Source organism: Protomyctophum parallelum, assembly GCF_964188405.1.
Source record: "Protomyctophum parallelum genome assembly, chromosome: 11".
Lineage (NCBI taxonomy): Eukaryota > Metazoa > Chordata > Actinopteri > Myctophiformes > Myctophidae > Protomyctophum > Protomyctophum parallelum.
The window spans coordinates 39,028,816-39,048,099 of record NC_139707.1 but is presented as its reverse complement, the minus strand read 5'-3'; the positions used below and the strand labels follow the sequence as shown (position 1 = coordinate 39,048,099).

The following is a 19,284-nucleotide window of genomic DNA, read 5'->3' as shown; positions in this document are numbered from 1 at the left end:
AACACTTTATTAATGAATGAAAAATGTTGAAATTGTTTTTAATGGATGAAAGAATGTATGTAGGAAAAGGAAAATAATATTTAGCGTATAGTCAGTCACGGACCCATAAAAATGTGTCTGCGACCTGACATCACGTCACTGATGGAGACTGGAGTAATGTGACGCCTCTATAATTGGCACACACCCTCTGGTACCCCTTTTTGAAAAGGGGGGACCACCCAGTCAGCTACTGCTTCGGTACTGTCCCAGACTTCCATGAAATGTTGAAGAGATGTGCCATTCATGTCAGCCCCTCAACACCAAAAGCCAATTCCCCACAGACAGACAGAGAGACAGACCTTCCTGCTTGGATCACACCATATTTGGGTATGGCTGGTGATATCACAAACTATTAGTTTGTGATATCACCCGCCATACCCAAATATGAAACTAAAACCCCACGCACAAAGTATTTATTGGCTCACAGTCTGTAAAGAAGAAGGATATTACCGGTAGTTGTTGCAGTGGGTTGGTATTGTGTTTTGCGGACTCTAGCTGAATGAAAAATGAAAGTATGGATCTGTCACACAGCTTGGGTGAAGCTGAGTCTGGTCATCCGGAGAGTTCTACCAATGAGATTTGTCCATCAATGGACAGGTAGCTCTCTGAGATTCATTTGAATTGCTGCTGCCCTTACCTCCCAACGTCCTTACAGGGATACTAGGCAAGTGAAGTCAGTGTGTGTACAAACTCATTCACTCTCCCAGCTCTGACAGGCATCAAACAGGTAGTTGTCCATGATGCTTTAATTGATTAGAGAGAGAGCATTAACAAGCACAGATCAAGTTTTACACTTGCATGGCCCAATCAATCAACTCAGTGCACAACCACTTTGAAGTTTAAAGGGATCAATTCAATCTTTAAATCTTTAATCTAATGCATCATTTATTACCATTTACTCTAAACAAACATTAAAAGTCCATAGTCTTGGCTGCCACATACGTTGGAGGGGCTTAATGTTACCTAGTTTGAAGTTTCCCTTTATTATGTTGCTAATTTTGAATGTGTAAATAAATATATCTACAGTATGTTGTTCTTATCAAAGATTGAGTATAGTTTTAGGAGGCTTATGCTTTGCTTATGCAAAGCAGTGGTAAGATAAAAGTATTGCTACAACTTACGTACTGTAGTGTGTACTGATAATCATTTCCATCCCTGAGTCCCAGGACACTTCTTTCATGCGGGCTATATGTGGTATATAGTCCTGTGGCCTGCATGTATAGCTTTAATAGGCTTACTGGAGGGAATGAACCTTGTTCTCTGTCCAGCAGATGGGAAACCCAGTAACTGAAAGTACATACATACACTGTTGTCTCATCTGATGAGCCGCTGCTTTCAGCTTTAGTGCGTATAATGGCCTTTCATTTTTTTTGTCAGCTCCCTATATAACTTTTAGAAGCATGTTCAATCATGTGCTAGCTTTTACAAGCATGTTCAATCATGCCACATTTCCTGCAATTGACATTCCAATTCAATTGCTTGCTACAAGATGTCCCATTTTGTCACATCGGTAACATTTGCTCTGAGCTGTTTTTGTCCAGACCTTGTGCAATTTCCCACTTGTACTGAACTGATGAGTCTTGGCATAATTCCTTGGATAAACCAATTTCAATAGCCTTCTCAAGGCTAGTAAGTGCTTTTAACAAGAGTTCCTGAACAGCTTCACTTCTCAGCATGCACCACAATCTGATGATTGAGGCATGTGATATAGGTAAAGAATAGTAAATCATCTGTGCTCGTCAATATGGTACAAGGAAGGGGTACGTACTCTACATTGGACACAAAATGTTATGTTGACAAAGCGTCAACATGACGTCACGGGAGCGAGAATGCGCCACTCGGAGACGTGCAGCCAGTTAGCTGTTCACCGGCTTCCGCAAAGCAGAGCCGGTTCACTCTCCAGGTCCATGTCGGGCTTCTTCTTGCACGTGAGCGCCAGCAGCAGCAGCATGGGCAAGTGCCAGAGGCTGCAGAAGAAGAGCCTGCGTGCGCTGCCGCGTTCGCCCTTCCTGTAGAAGCGGAAGGCCAGGAGGCTGATGTACGCGTTGACGGGCAGCGAGACCAACGGGAAGGTCCAGGTGGTGACGCCCAGCACGGGGGCCACGCACGCCAGGCCGACGAGGCACAGGCTGTGGCGCAGGGCCACCCGCCGGCACATGGCGGGATGCGTGACGGACATCATGCGGTAGCCCCCGCGGGAGTAGTCCTCCTTCAGGTTCCAGCTCAGGGCGTTGAAGTGCGGGAACTGCCAGCAGTAGAGGAAGCCCCCCAGCAGCAGAGCACCCGGGTCCAGAGAACCCGTGGCAGCCGCCCAGCCCATGACGGGGGGGACGGCCCCCACCACCGCCCCCACCCAGGTGTTAGCAACGCTGAGTCGCTTGAGGGGAGTGTAGCAACAGGTGTACAGAAGGACGTTGAGGGCCCCCAGGAAGCCCGTCAGCGGGTTGACTGCCATTGCGAGCATGGCGACCCCGGGCATGCCGCAGGCCAGGGCGAATGACGCCGCGTGTAGGGGACTCACCTGTCCTCTGACAAGGGGGCGGTTCTTTGTGCGGTTCATGTTGGAGTCAAAGGGAACCTCTATGTACTGGTTGATGGCGTTGGCACTACACGAGGCCAGGCCTGTCCCCAGGGAAGTCACAAAGAACGTGGTGGGGTCAAAGGGGGCCGGAGCCATTGCATAGCCCACTGCTGCGGTCGCGACCACCAGTGCTGTGAGTTTGATTTTGGCAAGTCTGGCGTACACGTCCGGCAGATCGGCCAGCTCGACCTTCAGCTCCTTCCACTGTCTGCGCAGACGGCCGTGTCTGGCTTCGTCTGTCTCCAGCTGCACACGGGGAGTTTCCACTGAGGTCCACTCCGCCCCAGACGCGGCAGGTGCCTGTAACGAGGTCTCTGTGGGTGCGGATGTCACAGGCTGCGTTACTACCTCGCGGGTGACCTCTCCTCCGTGTAGCGTGACGTCTGCAACTGTAGGACTGGTGACCGGTACATGCGGCAAGTGCGTGATGACCACGTCATTCCTCTCATACATGGGCATGGCCAAGATAGACGGTTGTTTAGGGGTAGCTCGTCGGTGAAGGTCATCATTGCTTTTTGTTACATACTGTTGTTTAGGGAAGTTCAGGTGCTGGTATTTTACCCATTTGGATGGGTAAAATGGGTGGCAAGCGCACTGCTGATTTCTAAGGGCATTTCTAACCGATTCCCGCTTCATGCTGGTACCAACCAGACGTGACAGACTACATGGCGTTATGAACATATTGAATCATATTTCTGAAAGCATGAAGCCAGTTCTGTTGTGTCTCCTTTGCATGCAGCACGCCTCCAAACGATCTCACTATGATGTCATGCTGATAGACATATACAGAGATCTCCATATGGGCATTAACCCATTCTGACCTGAGATCAGATTCTAAAAATGGCTATTTGAAAATGACAGTTTTCTGAAAAAGCTATGTTTCTATACCAATCGGTGGCGCACTGCTATGAGCTTGTAGATCTGCTATTTTTAAATAGCTAAAGCATAACATAATGCCAACACCAAAAGGGGTTCCCGCCTAAAATGGGCATTAAGTGGGACACAGCCTTGAACCATGAGCGATCCACACACCAAGTCTGAAAGCAATTGGCAACTAAGAATTGCATTTGTAATAGTTGCCATGGCCTTTCCATGGACCCAGACAGACCCAACAGAAGTCAGATTTACAGTTCCGACAAACCATGTGATTGCAGCCGCCGTCTTTCTCGATGGTGACGTGGCATTTAGGACACTCCTTGGTATTTGCCGCAATCCAGTTCAAGGTTTCGCTGTCGTCGTCACATTTCTTGATCCAGCAATAGCAGCAATACCCACAGAGCACCAGTATAAACAGGCTGTCTGTCAGAGCACCCATTGTTAGAGAATTAAAACAAGACCGCAAGAAGTTATTTTTGGACTACTGGCTGTTCTTGAGCGCTTTGTGTGCATGTCTGTGACGTCATGTTGTTGACATCAGACGTCATCATTGTGATGAAAGGCATCACTAACTTCACACGAAGTGTGATTTTTACATTTATGTCTAATAAACATTCTATGACGTCATGGTCTCTCTACGAACGACGCAGAGATGTCATTCATCGTAGCGTTTATGTGGGACTATAGGCCATGATAAATCTAGTTATGCAATACATGGTTGGCTGTGTCCCTTTTATTCCCATATATGGAGATCTGTAATATGTCTGTATTTTGGCCTGTGTGTATGTTATTTCCATACCAACTAGGATCTTAATTACACAGGCCTAGTAATTACTGTAGTAACTAGAACTTCACTCTGACGAGTGCCTACTTGCGTGTTGCACACAAGTAGGCCATAAATGGCCTACTAGTGCGCAAGCAGAGGGCGCAAGTACTGTCGACTGTTACGGACTCTCAAATCTCAGCCTCTCTGTAAAACATTGAAATTATATGTACTATATATATATGTATACTGTGGTTACTTGGGTTGTTTTATGCGTATGCCGTGGCTGCATGATTTGAGAGTGACGTAATGAAGATATGTAACAATGCCAATACCAACTGGCTCTCGATGGTGATGTAATAAAGATAAGTTTCAGTGTCGGGTGGATTAAAGGTAATGCCGCTATGTATACATGTATGTAATCTGAAACTATACCTTTATTACGTCACCATCGAGAGCCAGTTATACCCTGGCATTGGTACATATCTTCATATAAACAGTACAACTTACATATATACATGTATGTATATGTAAGTTGTATCTACAGTATGTATATGTAATTTGTAAGTTCATGAGTAGTATACTGTGGTTACCCTGGTTGTTTTATGCGTATTCCGTGCTGCATGATTCTAAGAGTGACGTAATGAAGATATGTACCAATGCCAGGGTATAACTGGCTTTCGATGGTGACGTAATAACGATATGTTTCAGTGTCGGGTGGATTAAAGGTAATGCCTCCATGTATACATGTATGTAATCTGAAACCTACATTTATTACATCACCATCGAGAGCCAGTTATACCCTGGCATTGGTACAGTACATATCTTCATTACGTCACTCTCAAATCATGCAGCCACGGCATATGCTTCGGAGCACCGGACAAACAACTTTACTAAGTAAACTAAGTTACTAAGTAATAAAGAATTAAGAAATTAAGAATTAAATTAATAATCTTAATTAGTGTGGTTGCCAGAGGCAGTAGTAACAACATTACGATGCATAATGTTGACCATATTATTTATAATTTTTGAGGGGCGCTATCCCCCCCAACATCTGGCTTTTGAAATGACATCATATGGCAGCCAAGTATGGTCAGCCAAGTCTATGGACTTTTTAATGTTTATTTAGAGCACTAAACATGATGTCATGTGGCAGCCAAGTCATATGGATGTTTGTTTAGAGCACTTTAAACAAACCACGCACACCTGATCCTTTTATGAGCCAGCTATTCCTGAATATTTACATTTTAAAGACTAGAGCGGTGCCCATTGGAGCCTCTACAGCGGTGCCCGTTGGCCACTGGCCTATACTTGAACGATGCAAGTTGGAAAAGGATGCCCCACCCAGATATTATCTTGTATGCCCATATATGGAGTTCTTTGTCAGGTACTATAAGTACTATAAGTATGCGGCGGTTCCATTAAAAACAACTCAAAGTACATTGTGTTCAGGAAAAAGACACACTTGTGTGGACTCAACCTCATACACAGGCCTTATGTGTAGTTGCACTCCCCTGTGAAGGGGAACAGCATGGGCATCCCCTTATATTGTATTCTTGAGGGACATGGGCGTGAGGTAATGCATTCACAAAAATATGAAATAATGTTGACTGGAAAAATATTGTGACTTCTTTGGCCTCCTGGACATACAAATCTGTCAGATTGTCCATACGGTTTAGCCCAAATATGGAGAGGACTGCCGTCATATTGATGACATCATAGTAATGGAGGAACATATTGTTAAAAAAAAACAATAAAAAACATAACAAAAGATTCACAAGAGAAAAAAAGACAGGGAAACAGAGGGGAAAAGAATGTGTTACAATACAAGTCAATAGGCTGTATTATGTTTTAGATGGAGGTATTGCCTCCTCGATGTCATGCTGTTGCCACTGTAAAAATACTTGTAATATACTTAGTCTAATATTGTACTGTGTGTATATATATATATGAAAGATTTCATTAAAGAAACACCAGGAAGAAAAAAAAGGCAAAAGACACAAAAAAGTGGCTGGTTTTGCAGAGGGAGAGGCCCGTGCCACTGTTAAATTGCATCAGCACTATAGTCAGGATACTTGACTATACTTGATAATCTTCTCTGTACTCCCACAGGTCCTTCTCATAGCCTTCATGCACGTGCTGTAGCAGCAAAGTATGCCTGTGCTCGCAGTATCTAAACTTATCTTGTACTGCCTGCCTGATCTCCTGCAAGGAGTCCTTTGAGATGTCCCGCTCCAAGTAGCCAGACAGCACCTCGGTCTTGTTTTCCAGATCGGCCTGGTTCTCCTCGAATATAATGGACTGGTTGTTCTTCCTGAGGTAGAAGGCAAAGGCGTAAGTGAACATGAGTGTGGAGCGGCACTGGCCCAGAACATCGACGGCCTTCTTCAGGAACTGCACCTCGATCCAGGACATGTTTTGCTGCTGCATCTCCTCCATCTTCTGCTCGACCTGAGCGTAAAGCTTCTCCTCAAAGCGCAGGCTCTGCATGTGGTTCATGTATCGGTTGTAATAGAACAAGTACCTCTGCAAGGTCGCCCGGGAGAGTTCTTGTGCATCTCTGGCCGCCTTGGCATCGTCTTCATCGTAAGAATTGCATTTGTAATAAGAGTTACCATGGCATTCCCATGGACCCAGACAGACCCAACAGAAGTCAGATTTACAGTTCTGGTTCCGACAGACCATGTGATTGCAGCCGCCGTCTTTCTCGATGGTGACGTGGCATTTAGGACACTCCTTGGTATTTGCCGCAATCCAGTTCGAGGTCTCGCTGTCGTCGTCACATTTCTTGATCCATTTCCTCAGCAGCGAGCACTTGACGGGGTCGTGCCAGTTCTCTCCACAACTGAAGCAGAACACACGGTTACACTTGCACTTCACATTCTTGGCATCCGGATACTCAACCTTGATGACGTGATGGCAGTCAGGTGCAGGGCACCATTTTAACAGTCGATTACACTCTACAAAACTGTTTGTGATTATATGCTGGTACTTCAACTTCACCTTTGGATCTGTTATGAGGCGCATGACTGTGTTGTCATCGACCAGAATGTCACAACGATGAGCTGGACAAGAAATGCTCTGTCCCATTCCTTCTTCCATGATTTTGGTGGTCAGGTAATCTTCCCAGCACTGCATGCAGAACCTGTGTCCACACTCAAGGCCTGTGAAGTTATAGCTGGGGAAGTTTTGATAGCAGATATAACATGGCATGTCCTTTGCCGATGATGATCTTGTGTTGATAGGAGCACAGTTCCGAGATTTCTTACTGGGGTTGATAACGTGACACTCAGTGAACAGCTTGTCCAAGTCTCCCTCAGTACTAGGACCAAAGTACCTTTGCATTAGCCTCTCTTTATCCCAGTTGAAGTGACTAAGGAGAATGCGTGTGACTGTCACAGGGTTCTGGAAGACCTCGTTGACATCCTGGATACACTCCAGCATATGCTGGTGGATCTGTTCGCCAGTCAACACTTCGAAGCGGTACCCCTGTCCCTGGCCATGGCCACAGCTTCCACTGAGATCCACCGTGGGATCCACCAACTCCACTTCTCCAAGCTGCAGGGTGTCGTCCTCAGGTTCCTCCTCCTCCTCGGGGCTGTCTTCACTGCATTCCATCTCTTCTTCAAATTCATCGTCATAACTCTTGTCAGAGCCCATTCTCAGTGGTGATTATAAACTCACTACTAGCACTGGCTGGCCTTGTTGTCTTCTCACCCGTTATGAAGCTCATCCGTGGCGTGCTTATAAAGATCATCCATGACGTAGTGTGAAGTCACCAGCTATGCCCAAATATGGTGTGCTTATAAAGATCATCCATGATGTAGTGTGAAGTCACCAGCTATGCCCAAATATGGTCATCACCATGTTAAATTGACAGCATAGGAGGCCGAAGTGCGTGCGTGCGTGCATATTATCTGGGGATATTCTTGCAAACCACTGGAATACTGATCAGTATCACATTGCTTGTGCAAACTGCCAGTAAGCCAAGGAAGTACTTCCATGCATATTTAAGGCTTTAAAGTAGCTATAAGAAATAATATGTCAAAGATTTAATGACTTTTTGTTTTTTCTGTTTTGTTTTTTTGTGGAGCGTTTTACCCATTGCTGGCTGTGTGAATACGAAAAGAAGGAAAAAAAAAGGTAATTAAAATGTTGACATAATTATTGCTTATAGCTACTTTAATAAAGTCAGTGGGGCTGTGATTGCGCTGAAACCTTGCCCAAATTTGGAGTCACATGTCATGGATATAAGTTAGGTCTTTTTTTTCCCTCATAGTGTATATATATATTTTTTTTTTATAATTATGTATATAAGCATATATCGTTTTACAATCACAATAATGATACTAATGGTTTAAAACTTGCCCATATGGAGGCGCACATCATAGATACATGTGACTAGACAGCACACGTTTCTGTTTATATTTTTAATACCTACTATTTATTTGATTGCAATGATACACAGTTGATACATTTCTCTTTCTTTTTTCATGTTTTCCACGCCAATTAAGCCCTAATAAATTCAATTAACTTCAATTCAACTGAGAGACAGAGAGCACTAGTGGGGACCCCGTCATGCCTATACTCTTGCATGTGTGCAATGTACATGATGATCACTCTTCATGCTGTAAGCATGGGGAGACGCAGTGACGTAGAGTCTGTGGGGGCCGGAGGGCCAGGGCCCCCATGCAATTCCCAGAAAATCCTCATGGGGGCCCCCCATGAGGATTTTCGGGGAATTGCACCCAACCGCACTGAAGACAGTCAAGACATTGTCCAACACCGCCCTCCCTGGCTAAACCAGGCACGGGCCCCATGAGGATTATGAAAACTATTCGTCGCTGGCGGAGACGTGTCCTCAAGCCTCTCTGTATTCCCACTGGTTCCTCTCGTAGCCTTCGTGCACATGCTGCAGGAGCATGCTTTTCCTGCTCTCACAGTATCTGTACTTATCTTGTACCTTCTGTTTCATGTCCTGCAGGGAGTCCCTCGAGATGTCCCGCTCCAAGTAGCCAGAAAGCACCTCGGTGGCGTTCTCCATGTCCGCCTGGTTGTTCTCGAATATAATGGACTGGTTGTTCTTCCCCAGGTAGAAGGCAAACGCGTACGTCAGCATGAGCGTCTGGCGGCAGCGGCCGAGCGCGTCCACGGCGTCCTTCAGGAACTGCACTTCGATCCAGGGAATGTTTTGCTGCTGCATCTCCTCCATCTTCTGCTCGACCTCGGCGTAGAGCTTCTGCTCAAAGCGCAGGCTCCGCATGTGGTTCATGTAGCGGTCGTAATAAAAGAGGTACCTCTTCAGGGCTTCGCCGGAGCGCTGCTGTGCATCTTTTTCTGCCATGGCGTCTTCGTTGTAAGAATTGCAGTTAGTGTGGCGTTCCCACGGACCCATGCAGATCCAGCAGAACTGATAGCTGCAACTCTGCTTCCGACAGACCATGTGATTGCAGCCACCGTTTTTCTCGATGGTGACGTTGCACCTAGGACACTCCTTTGTATTTGCTGAAATCCAGTTTGAGGTTTCGCTGTCGTCGTTACATTTCTTTATCCATTTCCTCAGCAGCGTGCACTTGACGGGATCATGGTCGTTTTCTCCGCAGCTGAAGCAGAACTCACGGCCACACTTGCACTTCACATTCTTGGCATCCGGATACTCGACCTTGATGACGTGATGGCAGTCAGGTGCAGGGCACCATGTTAACAGTCGATTACACTCTACAAAACTGTTTGTGATCATATGCTGGTACTTCAACTTCACATTTGAATCTTTTATAAGGCGCATGACTGTGTTGTCATCGACCAGAATGTCACAACGATGAGCTGGACAAGAAATGCTCTGTTCCAGTCCTTCTTCCATGATCTTGGCAGTCAGGTAATCTCCCCAGCACTGCATGCAGAAATTATGTCCACATTCTAGGCCTGTGAAGGAGGAGTTGGGGTAGTTTAGATAGCAGATATGACATGGCATGTCCTTTGCAGATGATCTCGTGTTGATCGGGCAACTGGTCTGTGATTTCCTATTGGGGTTGATAACGTGACACTCGGAGAACAGCTTGTCCAGGTCCCCGTCAAAGTACCTCTGCATTAGCTTCTCTTTATCCCACTTGAAGTGACCGAGGAGAATGCGTGTGATCGTCGCGGGGTTCTGGAAGACCTCGTTGACCTCCCGGATACACTCCAGCATATGCTGGTGGATCTGTTGGCCGGTCAGCACTTCGAAGCGGTAGTCCTCCTCCCGTCCTCGGCGGCTGTGGCCGGTTCCGACGGGATCCACTATGGGATCCACTAACTCCAGGTCGTCGAGCTCCAGGGTGTCGTCGTCGCTGCATTCCTCCTCCATCTCACCGTCGGATTCATAGCCATAACACACTATCGAGTCCATTCCTAAGAGTAAGGCTCAGTACAGGCATATAAACTAAACTGAACGTTGCCTTTTTGTCTTATAAGATCCCGTGATGTAGCATTACGTCACTATATGACGTGGCGGTTGCTTGCCAATCACCACATTCACATGGCGGCCATTGTGCACATAAGTCATACTTAACAGGCCTTTCTTCCCAACCCACAGGGGCGCTGGAGGGGGGGGGGGTGTTAGAAGGGTCAGAATGTCCCACCCCCTCGGAACCCTATTGGGGGATGCCATTTATTTTTCTTGACCTGCGCTGCTGGTGGTTTCCATTTTGCCGCGCAGTAGTCGTGTTATTGGCATGCATACAGTACGTGCAGTATAACTGCATACATGCATACGTGCAGTATAACTACAGTATAACTGCAGTTGCTCTTATAGTCTCAACTCCATCAAGGTGTTAGACAAGCTAATACACAACAATGTGAGTCTGCTGTGTGAATATAGTCAACTATATTCGACCGGCCTTCGGCCACCCCATCCAGGTGGCCAGTGTACTGTACCGTACTGTACTGTAGCAGGCTGTACTATACCGTACTGTAGCAGGCTGTACTGTACCGTACTGTAGCAGGCTGTACTGTACCGTACTGTACTGTACTGTACTGTACTATACTATACTATACTATACTATACTATACTATACTATACTATACTATACTATACTGTATTGTAGCATACTGTACCATACTGTAACATACTGTACTGTACCATACTGCACTGTACAATACTGTCCTGTACTGTGCTGTCACTGCTGTACTGTGCAATACTGCACCGTTCTTCGTCACTCAAAACCCCCATACATGGGGAAAGCCCCCATATATTGTGCCCAGGTCTCGTGACATCACTATGACGTCATCAGGGATATTAAGCCTATATGTGGGAATGTCCCCATAATGGTCACGCATTGTGATATCACGTCTAGTCACATCTCCAAGACACGCTAGCCTATATAGCCTATGGCCATGAACCCCGATCTAGCTATAGCCTACCTGTAATGCTATGGGCACTGACACAGCCACATAGCTTGTGTGTGTGTGCGTGTGTGCGTGCATGCGTGCACTGACACAGCCACATAGCTTGTGTGTGTGTGTGTGTGTGCGTGTGTGCGTGCGTAAACGTGAGATCCGATCCCTTGCATGCTGTGTAAAGGTGTCATCTTTAACACCCAGGCCAGTCCCATGATGAGCAACACCTTGTTGGGCCCCCAGAGTCACTCACGGTGCAGCTGCAAACACACATCCACATGCCCATTTGTCCATTTGCCTTCCTTGCTGGACTGGGCACTGAAGGTGTGAAAATCCTAAATCCCTACAAATGCCCCTGCATGCTACTGATCTGTCTCTGGGAAGATACCGCAGGGCCCAGGGGGTGTTGTTGGGAATCCTGATGAGAAACAAGCAGGTGTTGGTTTATGTCTATTTTTTTTATAGGCTTCCTTGTTGGAGGGAAAACAGTGGGCAGGTCATTTCAAAGAGTCAGACTCATCACTTTTACGCTATCCGAGAAAACCGTTATTGCAGGCAGGAGCCTGGCCTGCTTTTTGGAGTTACTAAAAGCAAAGGGTGCCGTTGTTACATTATACCGCTAGGTGTCGCACCAAACCCACTTTAGCTGAAGACGGCGCTCGTCAATGTCATGATATTGTCATCCGATGTATTTTCATGAATAGCCTACTATTATTGTTTATTTGACTGTAAATACAAATAAAGTGTTTATTTTATTTTGAAAGTAGGAGTAGTAGCGCTGCCTTGTGAATGTGGAATGTTTGGAATTATAATTTGGAAGGTATAGCCTACAATACATTGATTATTGATAGCGCTGACTTCAAATTCCATTTTCAGCCTATCAGCTATAGTAATTTACTGGCCTCGTTGTGTCAAAATCTGCCTCGTGATAAAGTATGAAAAGTACCAGGCTCGTGGCTATAAATACAGCTGTATTACATCTCTGCCCGCCAAGTGACACAGAAGTTGTTTACAAACACATACTTATATGAGGGTGACGCCAGGGAGTGTAACTTCAACCGGGAAGAGTTGAAGAAGCCAAGTGACGGCCACCTCTCCCCCTCTCCCTCTCCCTCTCTCCCCCTCTCTCTCTCTCTCTCTCCCCCCCCCCCCCTCTCTCTCTCTCTCTCCCTCTCTCTCTCTCTCTCTCTCTCCCTCTCTCCCTCTCTCTCCCTCTCTCTCTCTCTCCCCGCCCCCAAAGAGCCCTGCTGGAGATTAAAAAGCCAGCCTTCTGGCGCGGGATTGTTAGAAGAGACTTTGCAGGAGTACTGGCAACTCAGAGGATAAAACAGCCTGGGATTTTACTTTGGGACTGACTGACAGGGACATTTCAATCTTGGATAATATCCCATAATTAAATTTAAAAAGAGAGCACCAATAGAGGAATCATGAAGTCCCCAAAACTGAAATCCCAAGGTAAACGTAAGTTTATATTTTTGTTACATTCTTTGGTGTTTTTCTTTAGCTACATTGGTTATGTACATTAAATTGAGTAGGCGATCTGTGATTTATTGACTAGCCTATACAGTAGGCCTCAGCGTAAATAAATGTAGTAGGCCTATATATACACAGTAGAATCAGTGTCTGTCTGTCTACCTGCAGCAAAATTCGTCAACGAGACCGATCTGACCGACGTGCTGTGTGAGTTTGACGCCGTGATCGAGGACTTCACGTCGCCGGTGGAGAAACGTCACTTCAGGTACGACGAGCACCTGAAGACCATGAAGAGAAGGAGCAGCGCGAGCGTCAGTGACAGCGGGATCAGCGACTCGGAGAGTAAGTGACGAAGCTCTTCTTTTGTCACCTTTGAGAATAATGACACTGTGAAAGTGTACAGCTACCACTACAATACACATGCAATAAGGTATTGGTTCTGATGGCTGGCTGTAGGGTCCTTCCTTAATTACATTTGCACACTCTCAGAGTTGCAAATTAACGAAATGACACTGAAGAGTTTGCTGCATACAACGGTGAAACTGAAACATTAAGAATAAACTCCACAGTCTGAAATAGTAGAGCCTGTATACTATTGGCCTACCATTTCTTTCTTTATTTCTCTCTCACTCAAGAGTTAGATATACTGTGAAGTCACTCACCGAAAATAATCTTACAACAAAGTATATGGTCCAAAAAATACATTCTCAAATGTGTGCAAATTGTGCAATGCGGATGTGTGTACCTTCAAGTGCTGGCAAACTGTTTCGTGCACACACCGATACACGTATGCACATGGACAAGAGAGATAGAAATCCTTGATCTTGCTCCAGAGATCTTGGGGTCAGATTGAGCTACTGCTGCATATTTTGGCAGACCTGCTCTCATATTGACAGGGAGCCACGGTTCTGTGGCAGTGTTTTGTTTTATTGTCACAAAGCTGACTATATATTATAACGCCCTCCTGTAGACTTCAAACTGTAACATTACCATACCGTACAGTGTCTTAAAGACCTGCCTACTTACCCAGCTGCACTGTAAGCCCCAGGAAGGCCCCAGACCAAAGGCATGATATGCTTACATATAGTTAGAAATATGCTCCCGGTCCCCATGTGCAAAGTTATTTAATTTCCCAACCACATGCGAGTGGGCTGGGATTTCCGGGGGAAGATGTGAAAAGGAGCTTTATAGCCCTAAGTATTTTAGAACGGCAGCCTGTGGAATAGTTTAAAGAGAGACTGTCCAGCTGACTGCAGACTCGACAGCTCTCCAATCACACATAATATGACTGACTTCAGAGTTGGAATCAGACAGTCTAAATTATGTAACAAATAATCCGATTTCTGTTATAAAAACATAATTAGTTCAGTTACATAACGTGGCACCTGATAAATGCCAACACCGTTCATCGTGTCGCTGGCGTCGGTGTAAGGACTGACCTTTCTAAATGAACCCACCTCCAATGATTAAAAGCCTAGGAACCATGCTGGTTGATTTGAGGATGGGATTCCTGCCTGAGCCCTGTCCTCTCCATGGTAGTCTATTGAAGATAGACCTGTCCCATGCAGGGACTGCCCATTGTGTTGAAGTCTGATGGATAGACCACTGAAAGCGCGGCCAACGACATGTGCACCCTGATGCACCCCTTTGTGTGTGTGTGTGTGTGTGTGTGTGTGTGTGTGTGTGTCTGTCAGCAATAGACATACAACTAGGGAGGGAGAGAGAGAGAGAGAGAGAGAGTAAAATAGTTTCAGTTCTTGAAGCTGATGCTTATCATCTCAGGCTAGTATGGTCGTCTGTGTCGGCATATCTCACTTTTTACGGTATCTTCCATCTTGCCGTGTGTCTGTGGGTGTCTGTCTCGGGTGCTGAGTGCTAGGAGTGGTTCAGGTCAGAGAGGGGAGACTAGGTAAGTGGCAGACACTCTGTCAGGGTCTACTGGAGATCTGCAAAGAGGAGACAGATAGACAAGGACAGCTTTAAGTGCCGGGCTAATCTTCTTATGCACACACACACACACACACACACACACACACACACACGCACACAGTGTCACTCCATACTCACATTAGACAACACAGGTGAGAAGCACTTGTAAGAAACATCTGTGTGTATTAAGTTTTTAAGGAATTGAAACGCTGAATCGCTGATGAAGGTCTGAGTAGCCGAAACACGTCCGTTTGTCAGACTGCTGCTGCTGTAGTAAATTAAAAGACAAATTATATTTGTGTGAAGTGAGGGGCGGGGTGGGGTGCATGCTTAAGGCAAACATAAAAAGGTCTTTCTTGGCTGCTACATGAGAAAGGGAATTGGAGGTGGACAGATAAATACGTTCTAAGTTAAGGGACAGCGGCAGCGCACATACCGGTATTGTACTTTACTTTGCACAGAAGCCAGAGAGCTTTTCCCACAAGAGATCTGTTTCTCAGTCCATCTATTCCATCCCTCAGACAAACTATAACAGTGAAACTATGTCACGTTGTGCAGCGGCTTTGAAATATGGCTTGGCAGAATCTAAGTGGCTATTATATCACTTATGTAACTATCTGTGCAGAGATTTGGGGATGCACGGAGAAGGCAGGATGAGACTGTCCGGACTGCACTACTCTTAACACTGACCTCTGAATGTGTCAGACATAACAATTCATATTCGAAGAGCAGGAGAGGAGTTATCTGATGTTTTGGTCCTCCAGTGAAGCAGACAACTCCATACTTAAAAAAAGTTGTTTTTTACTGATGCCTCCTGGAGTCCTGACTATGAGTTGAGCATAGTTTGTAGGTAGTAGATATTGTTATGTTTGTCTTCTTTGACCAATGTCATAATGTTAATGGAGTCAACGATACAAGTCTTCCCTTTCTTTTCGTGGTTGCCGAGTGCTTGTTTTGTAGCCATCTAGATTTCTTACCATGCAACAAATTAAAAGCACCATACAAATATGCACAAATAAAAAATGGCTGCTTGATACGTTTTGATTCTTATGTGCGTGCGTGTATGTGTCTGTGTAGGATGTTGTACAGATGACCGTGAAAGCTGAACACTAATTGAATCTCTCTCCTTTTCCTGCATTCTCTCTCTATCTCTCTCTATCTCAGGTGCAGAGTCGCTCAACAGAAACAGCTTCAGCTTCAGTGACGAGAGGCTCAACTCCCCCACTGTGTTTTCCCCTGCCACCACCTCACCCATTCTCACATCACCTAAAGGTCTTTGTCTCTCTCTCTCTCTCTCTCTCTCTCTCTCTCTCTCACACACACACACACACACACACACACACACACACACACAGGTATGACTGTCAGTGCCAGAAAGCATTCACACACCCTTACAAGGCATGTCAATCCAATGAAAGCAAGTCTTAGCTAAGTGGAATGGTGTCAGGACACAGCAATTATACCTAACAATGTGCATTATAACAGTCAAAAGTCAAATGTGGTGAATGAGATTATTTCTTTTTTTTAAATGCACATCTTCAGCATTACTCCCGTTTGCTGTCTTACGGCCAAACGTGTTTGCCCACACTAGCATTAAATTAAGTTTTTAAGAGTTTGTTTGAGTTGTTGTTGAGTTTGTTCTGCCAATGTACTGAACCCGGGTCTTTCTCGCTTGTGTCCCGCAGCCAAGCTCGGTGACACTAAGGAACTGGAAGACTTCATCGCTGACCTTGACAGGACATTAGCGAGTAAGTGTTAATGCAGCACGGCTGTCACAGACCATGATGAATTGGTGCAGGCGCTGCTTGGCGCTGCCCCCCCTCCCCCTCCCCCGGATTAGTGCTGACGTGTGTTCCCTATGTAAGCTATGCTAACGACCGCTCATAAAGTGACACGGCGTACCCCTCAGGTTTCCAAGAAACAATGATGGGAGCTAAAGAGGTAGCTTTCCTTCTTTGGCCGGAGCGGGAGGCCTTCTGGGGTTAAGCTGGAGTATCCCTTTTCACCTGTCACTCCTCTTAGGAAGCAGTGGAGTTCAAGAGGCGCACGCATACAACACCGCATACAACACCCCATATACATTTGTGAAAACGCACGCATGCATGCACACACACACGCACGCACGCACGCACACACACACACACACACACACACACACACACACACTATCTCTCTGTGTACATACACAACTCTAGATCTGCGGTAGTCGATGTATGCACCGGTGTAACCTGAGAGAGCGAGTAGCTACAGAACGGTTAACGGACCAACGTAGCTCACTTTATTTGTTTTGGACCTTTTCTTTACCACAGGACTTGCTTTGGACCTCTTCTTTACTACAGGGCCTGTGTGAGTGTTGGAACTTGCCTCGGAGCACATGGAATGTGCACATGTAAAACCTGGGGTATACTAGGACTCCGACTGTAAACGTCAGGAATGGAGCAGCAACGCATGATTAGGAATTGAATCACTTCCTTCTTTTGGGGGGGGGGGGGTATTTCTTTTACCTCTGATTGGAGAATCCCAGTGTTCCCTAACTGTTTCGGTCACTGAATGTTCTCCATTCAAAGCAGAGGAAAAAAGAATTGAATGCACTCATGTTATGTCAAAACAAATTCCTATGTTTGTATACACAAATGGCAAATAAAGGTATCTGAATCTGAATCTGAATCCAGCTCTCTTAAACCTGGCCATTCAATCAGTCAGTCAGTCAGTCAGTCAGTCAGTCAGTCAGGCAGGCAGTCAGTCAGGCAGTCAGCCAGCCCTTTAAAGCAGAGCGGACTGTTTATTAGGGCCACCTCCGTGTTTACGATGACCATTCTGTAAAAAGCGAACATCACACCCCCTAAGAATAGTGCCAGAGTCCAAGGAGCCAGTAGGTCCTGTCCTAAACAGAACACTGTCTCTCTCTCTCTCTCTCTCTCTCTCTCTCTCCTCTCTGTCTCTCTCTCTCTTTAGGCATGTGACATGGAGACACGGAGACTGAGACCCATCTTGGAGTGTAGCCATGAGGGAGGGAATGGAGTGACTGTCTGGACCCCTGGACAGCAGACCCTGCACTCCCCTCCCCCCGACACACACACACACACACACACACACACCCACACACACCTCCAACCACCACAGGACAGGATGGATGGCACCGCGACTGCCAAGTGACTCCACGACGCCAGCTGACGCCCGTATTCCGTATATACAATGTAAAATGAGTGTTGGTGTAATAACTAAGCCCAATTTTACGCTCCCAAAGTTAAACACTCGTGTCTTTTACAGTGTACTAACTACAGTACAGTAAGGCTAAGAACAGGAGGTTCTTAGCTGAAAGAAGGTTCTTGGTTGAAAGAAGGTTAAAAATAATAGGGAAGATGAGGACAACAGTAATGTATTAAACAGTGATCCATGGATCATTTAAACAGGACGAGGGGAAAGATGAAACAGAGAGTGATTGGAATGTGTATTATCTTTATTACAAATCTATCGCACACATGCACGCACAGACACATACACACACACTAGAGGCTATGCTCCCTCATGCAAAACATGAGCAGCAAGAGTATTTTAAAAAGAAAAAGCTTTTTATAATAGAAGTATATTTGTAATTTTATAGAGCTGGTTATTGTAAATTTGTCAGTAATACCTTTTTTTGTGAAATATATTTTTTTATCTTATGTAAATAATAATTGTTTCAAATTATATTTGCCTTGCTATTAAGAAGACCGCTGGTCAGATTGAAGTTTGACACTCATTGACTGAAGTCAAGCTGGTTTCATGCTTCTGACGATTGTGAACTGACATCTTAATTCACTGAGAACATACTTAACAAAACTGGAAAGCAATACTGAAAAAACTGGAAAATAATATACATTGTATTTAACACATCTAATGTCTATCGGAGATAATAAACTATGAGGTATTGTTCTTTTAAAATGTGTGATGTGTATCCTCCATTTCTTCCTGTTTTACAGCAGGTTTTGTTTCTACCAATAACGTCTCACTGGTAACATAATACTGTATACCGCCATGAATTTAATCCGCTTAACTACTTGTCTAGGCCTCTACCACACATTCTAACAATAATGAATTTCTGTTGAAGTTGTAAGTATGGTGTGTGCCATGCAGCAAACAAAAAAACAGTTCTTAGAAGTTTTGTTGATAAGACTACTGGGGAACACCAGTCAACAAAGTACCGTATACTATTCACTTATCCTAGGGAGATCCCAGGCCACTTAGGCAGATCATCAGATGGCTGGTT

The 19,284-nt window shown here is 45.4% G+C and overlaps 4 protein-coding genes across 5 annotated transcripts; 1 reads left to right on the top strand and 3 right to left on the bottom strand.

Moving 5' to 3' along the window:
* Positions 1-1,903: 1,903 nt before the first annotated feature.
* LOC310866998 (protoheme IX farnesyltransferase, mitochondrial-like) lies at positions 1,904-3,079 on the bottom strand (the record flags this gene model as incomplete). Its single annotated transcript, XM_083776792.1, has 1 exon — positions 1,904-3,079. The coding sequence occupies one exon, from the start codon at positions 3,077-3,079 to the stop codon at positions 1,904-1,906; it is 1,176 nt and encodes a 391-aa protein (XP_083632918.1).
* A 3,259-nt stretch (positions 3,080-6,338) lies between these two features.
* LOC310866997 (E3 ubiquitin-protein ligase arih1-like) lies at positions 6,339-7,919 on the bottom strand (the record flags this gene model as incomplete). Its single annotated transcript, XM_083776791.1, has 1 exon — positions 6,339-7,919. The coding sequence occupies one exon, from the start codon at positions 7,917-7,919 to the stop codon at positions 6,339-6,341; it is 1,581 nt and encodes a 526-aa protein (XP_083632917.1).
* A 1,201-nt stretch (positions 7,920-9,120) lies between these two features.
* Positions 9,121-10,644, bottom strand: LOC310866996 (E3 ubiquitin-protein ligase arih1-like; the record flags this gene model as incomplete). The annotated part of the gene is made up of 1 exon (XM_083776790.1): positions 9,121-10,644. One exon carries the CDS (start codon positions 10,642-10,644, stop codon positions 9,121-9,123), a length of 1,524 nt encoding a protein of 507 aa, XP_083632916.1.
* Positions 10,645-12,907: 2,263 nt separating this feature from the next.
* Positions 12,908-18,963, top strand: rgcc (regulator of cell cycle; the record flags this gene model as incomplete). Of its 2 annotated transcripts, XM_083777015.1 has the most annotated exons (5): positions 12,910-13,094; positions 13,275-13,448; positions 16,200-16,307; positions 16,721-16,783; positions 17,991-18,963. In XM_083777015.1, the coding sequence occupies exons 1-5, from the start codon at positions 13,061-13,063 to the stop codon at positions 17,996-17,998; spliced, it is 387 nt and encodes a 128-aa protein (XP_083633141.1). In that variant the 5' UTR covers positions 12,910-13,060. The 2 variants fall into 2 exon arrangements, with proteins under 2 accessions (XP_083633142.1, XP_083633141.1); XM_083777016.1 differs by lacking the exon at positions 17,991-18,963 and having other exon boundaries at positions 12,908-13,088; positions 16,721-16,794.
* Between the last annotated feature and the right edge of the window lie 321 nt (positions 18,964-19,284).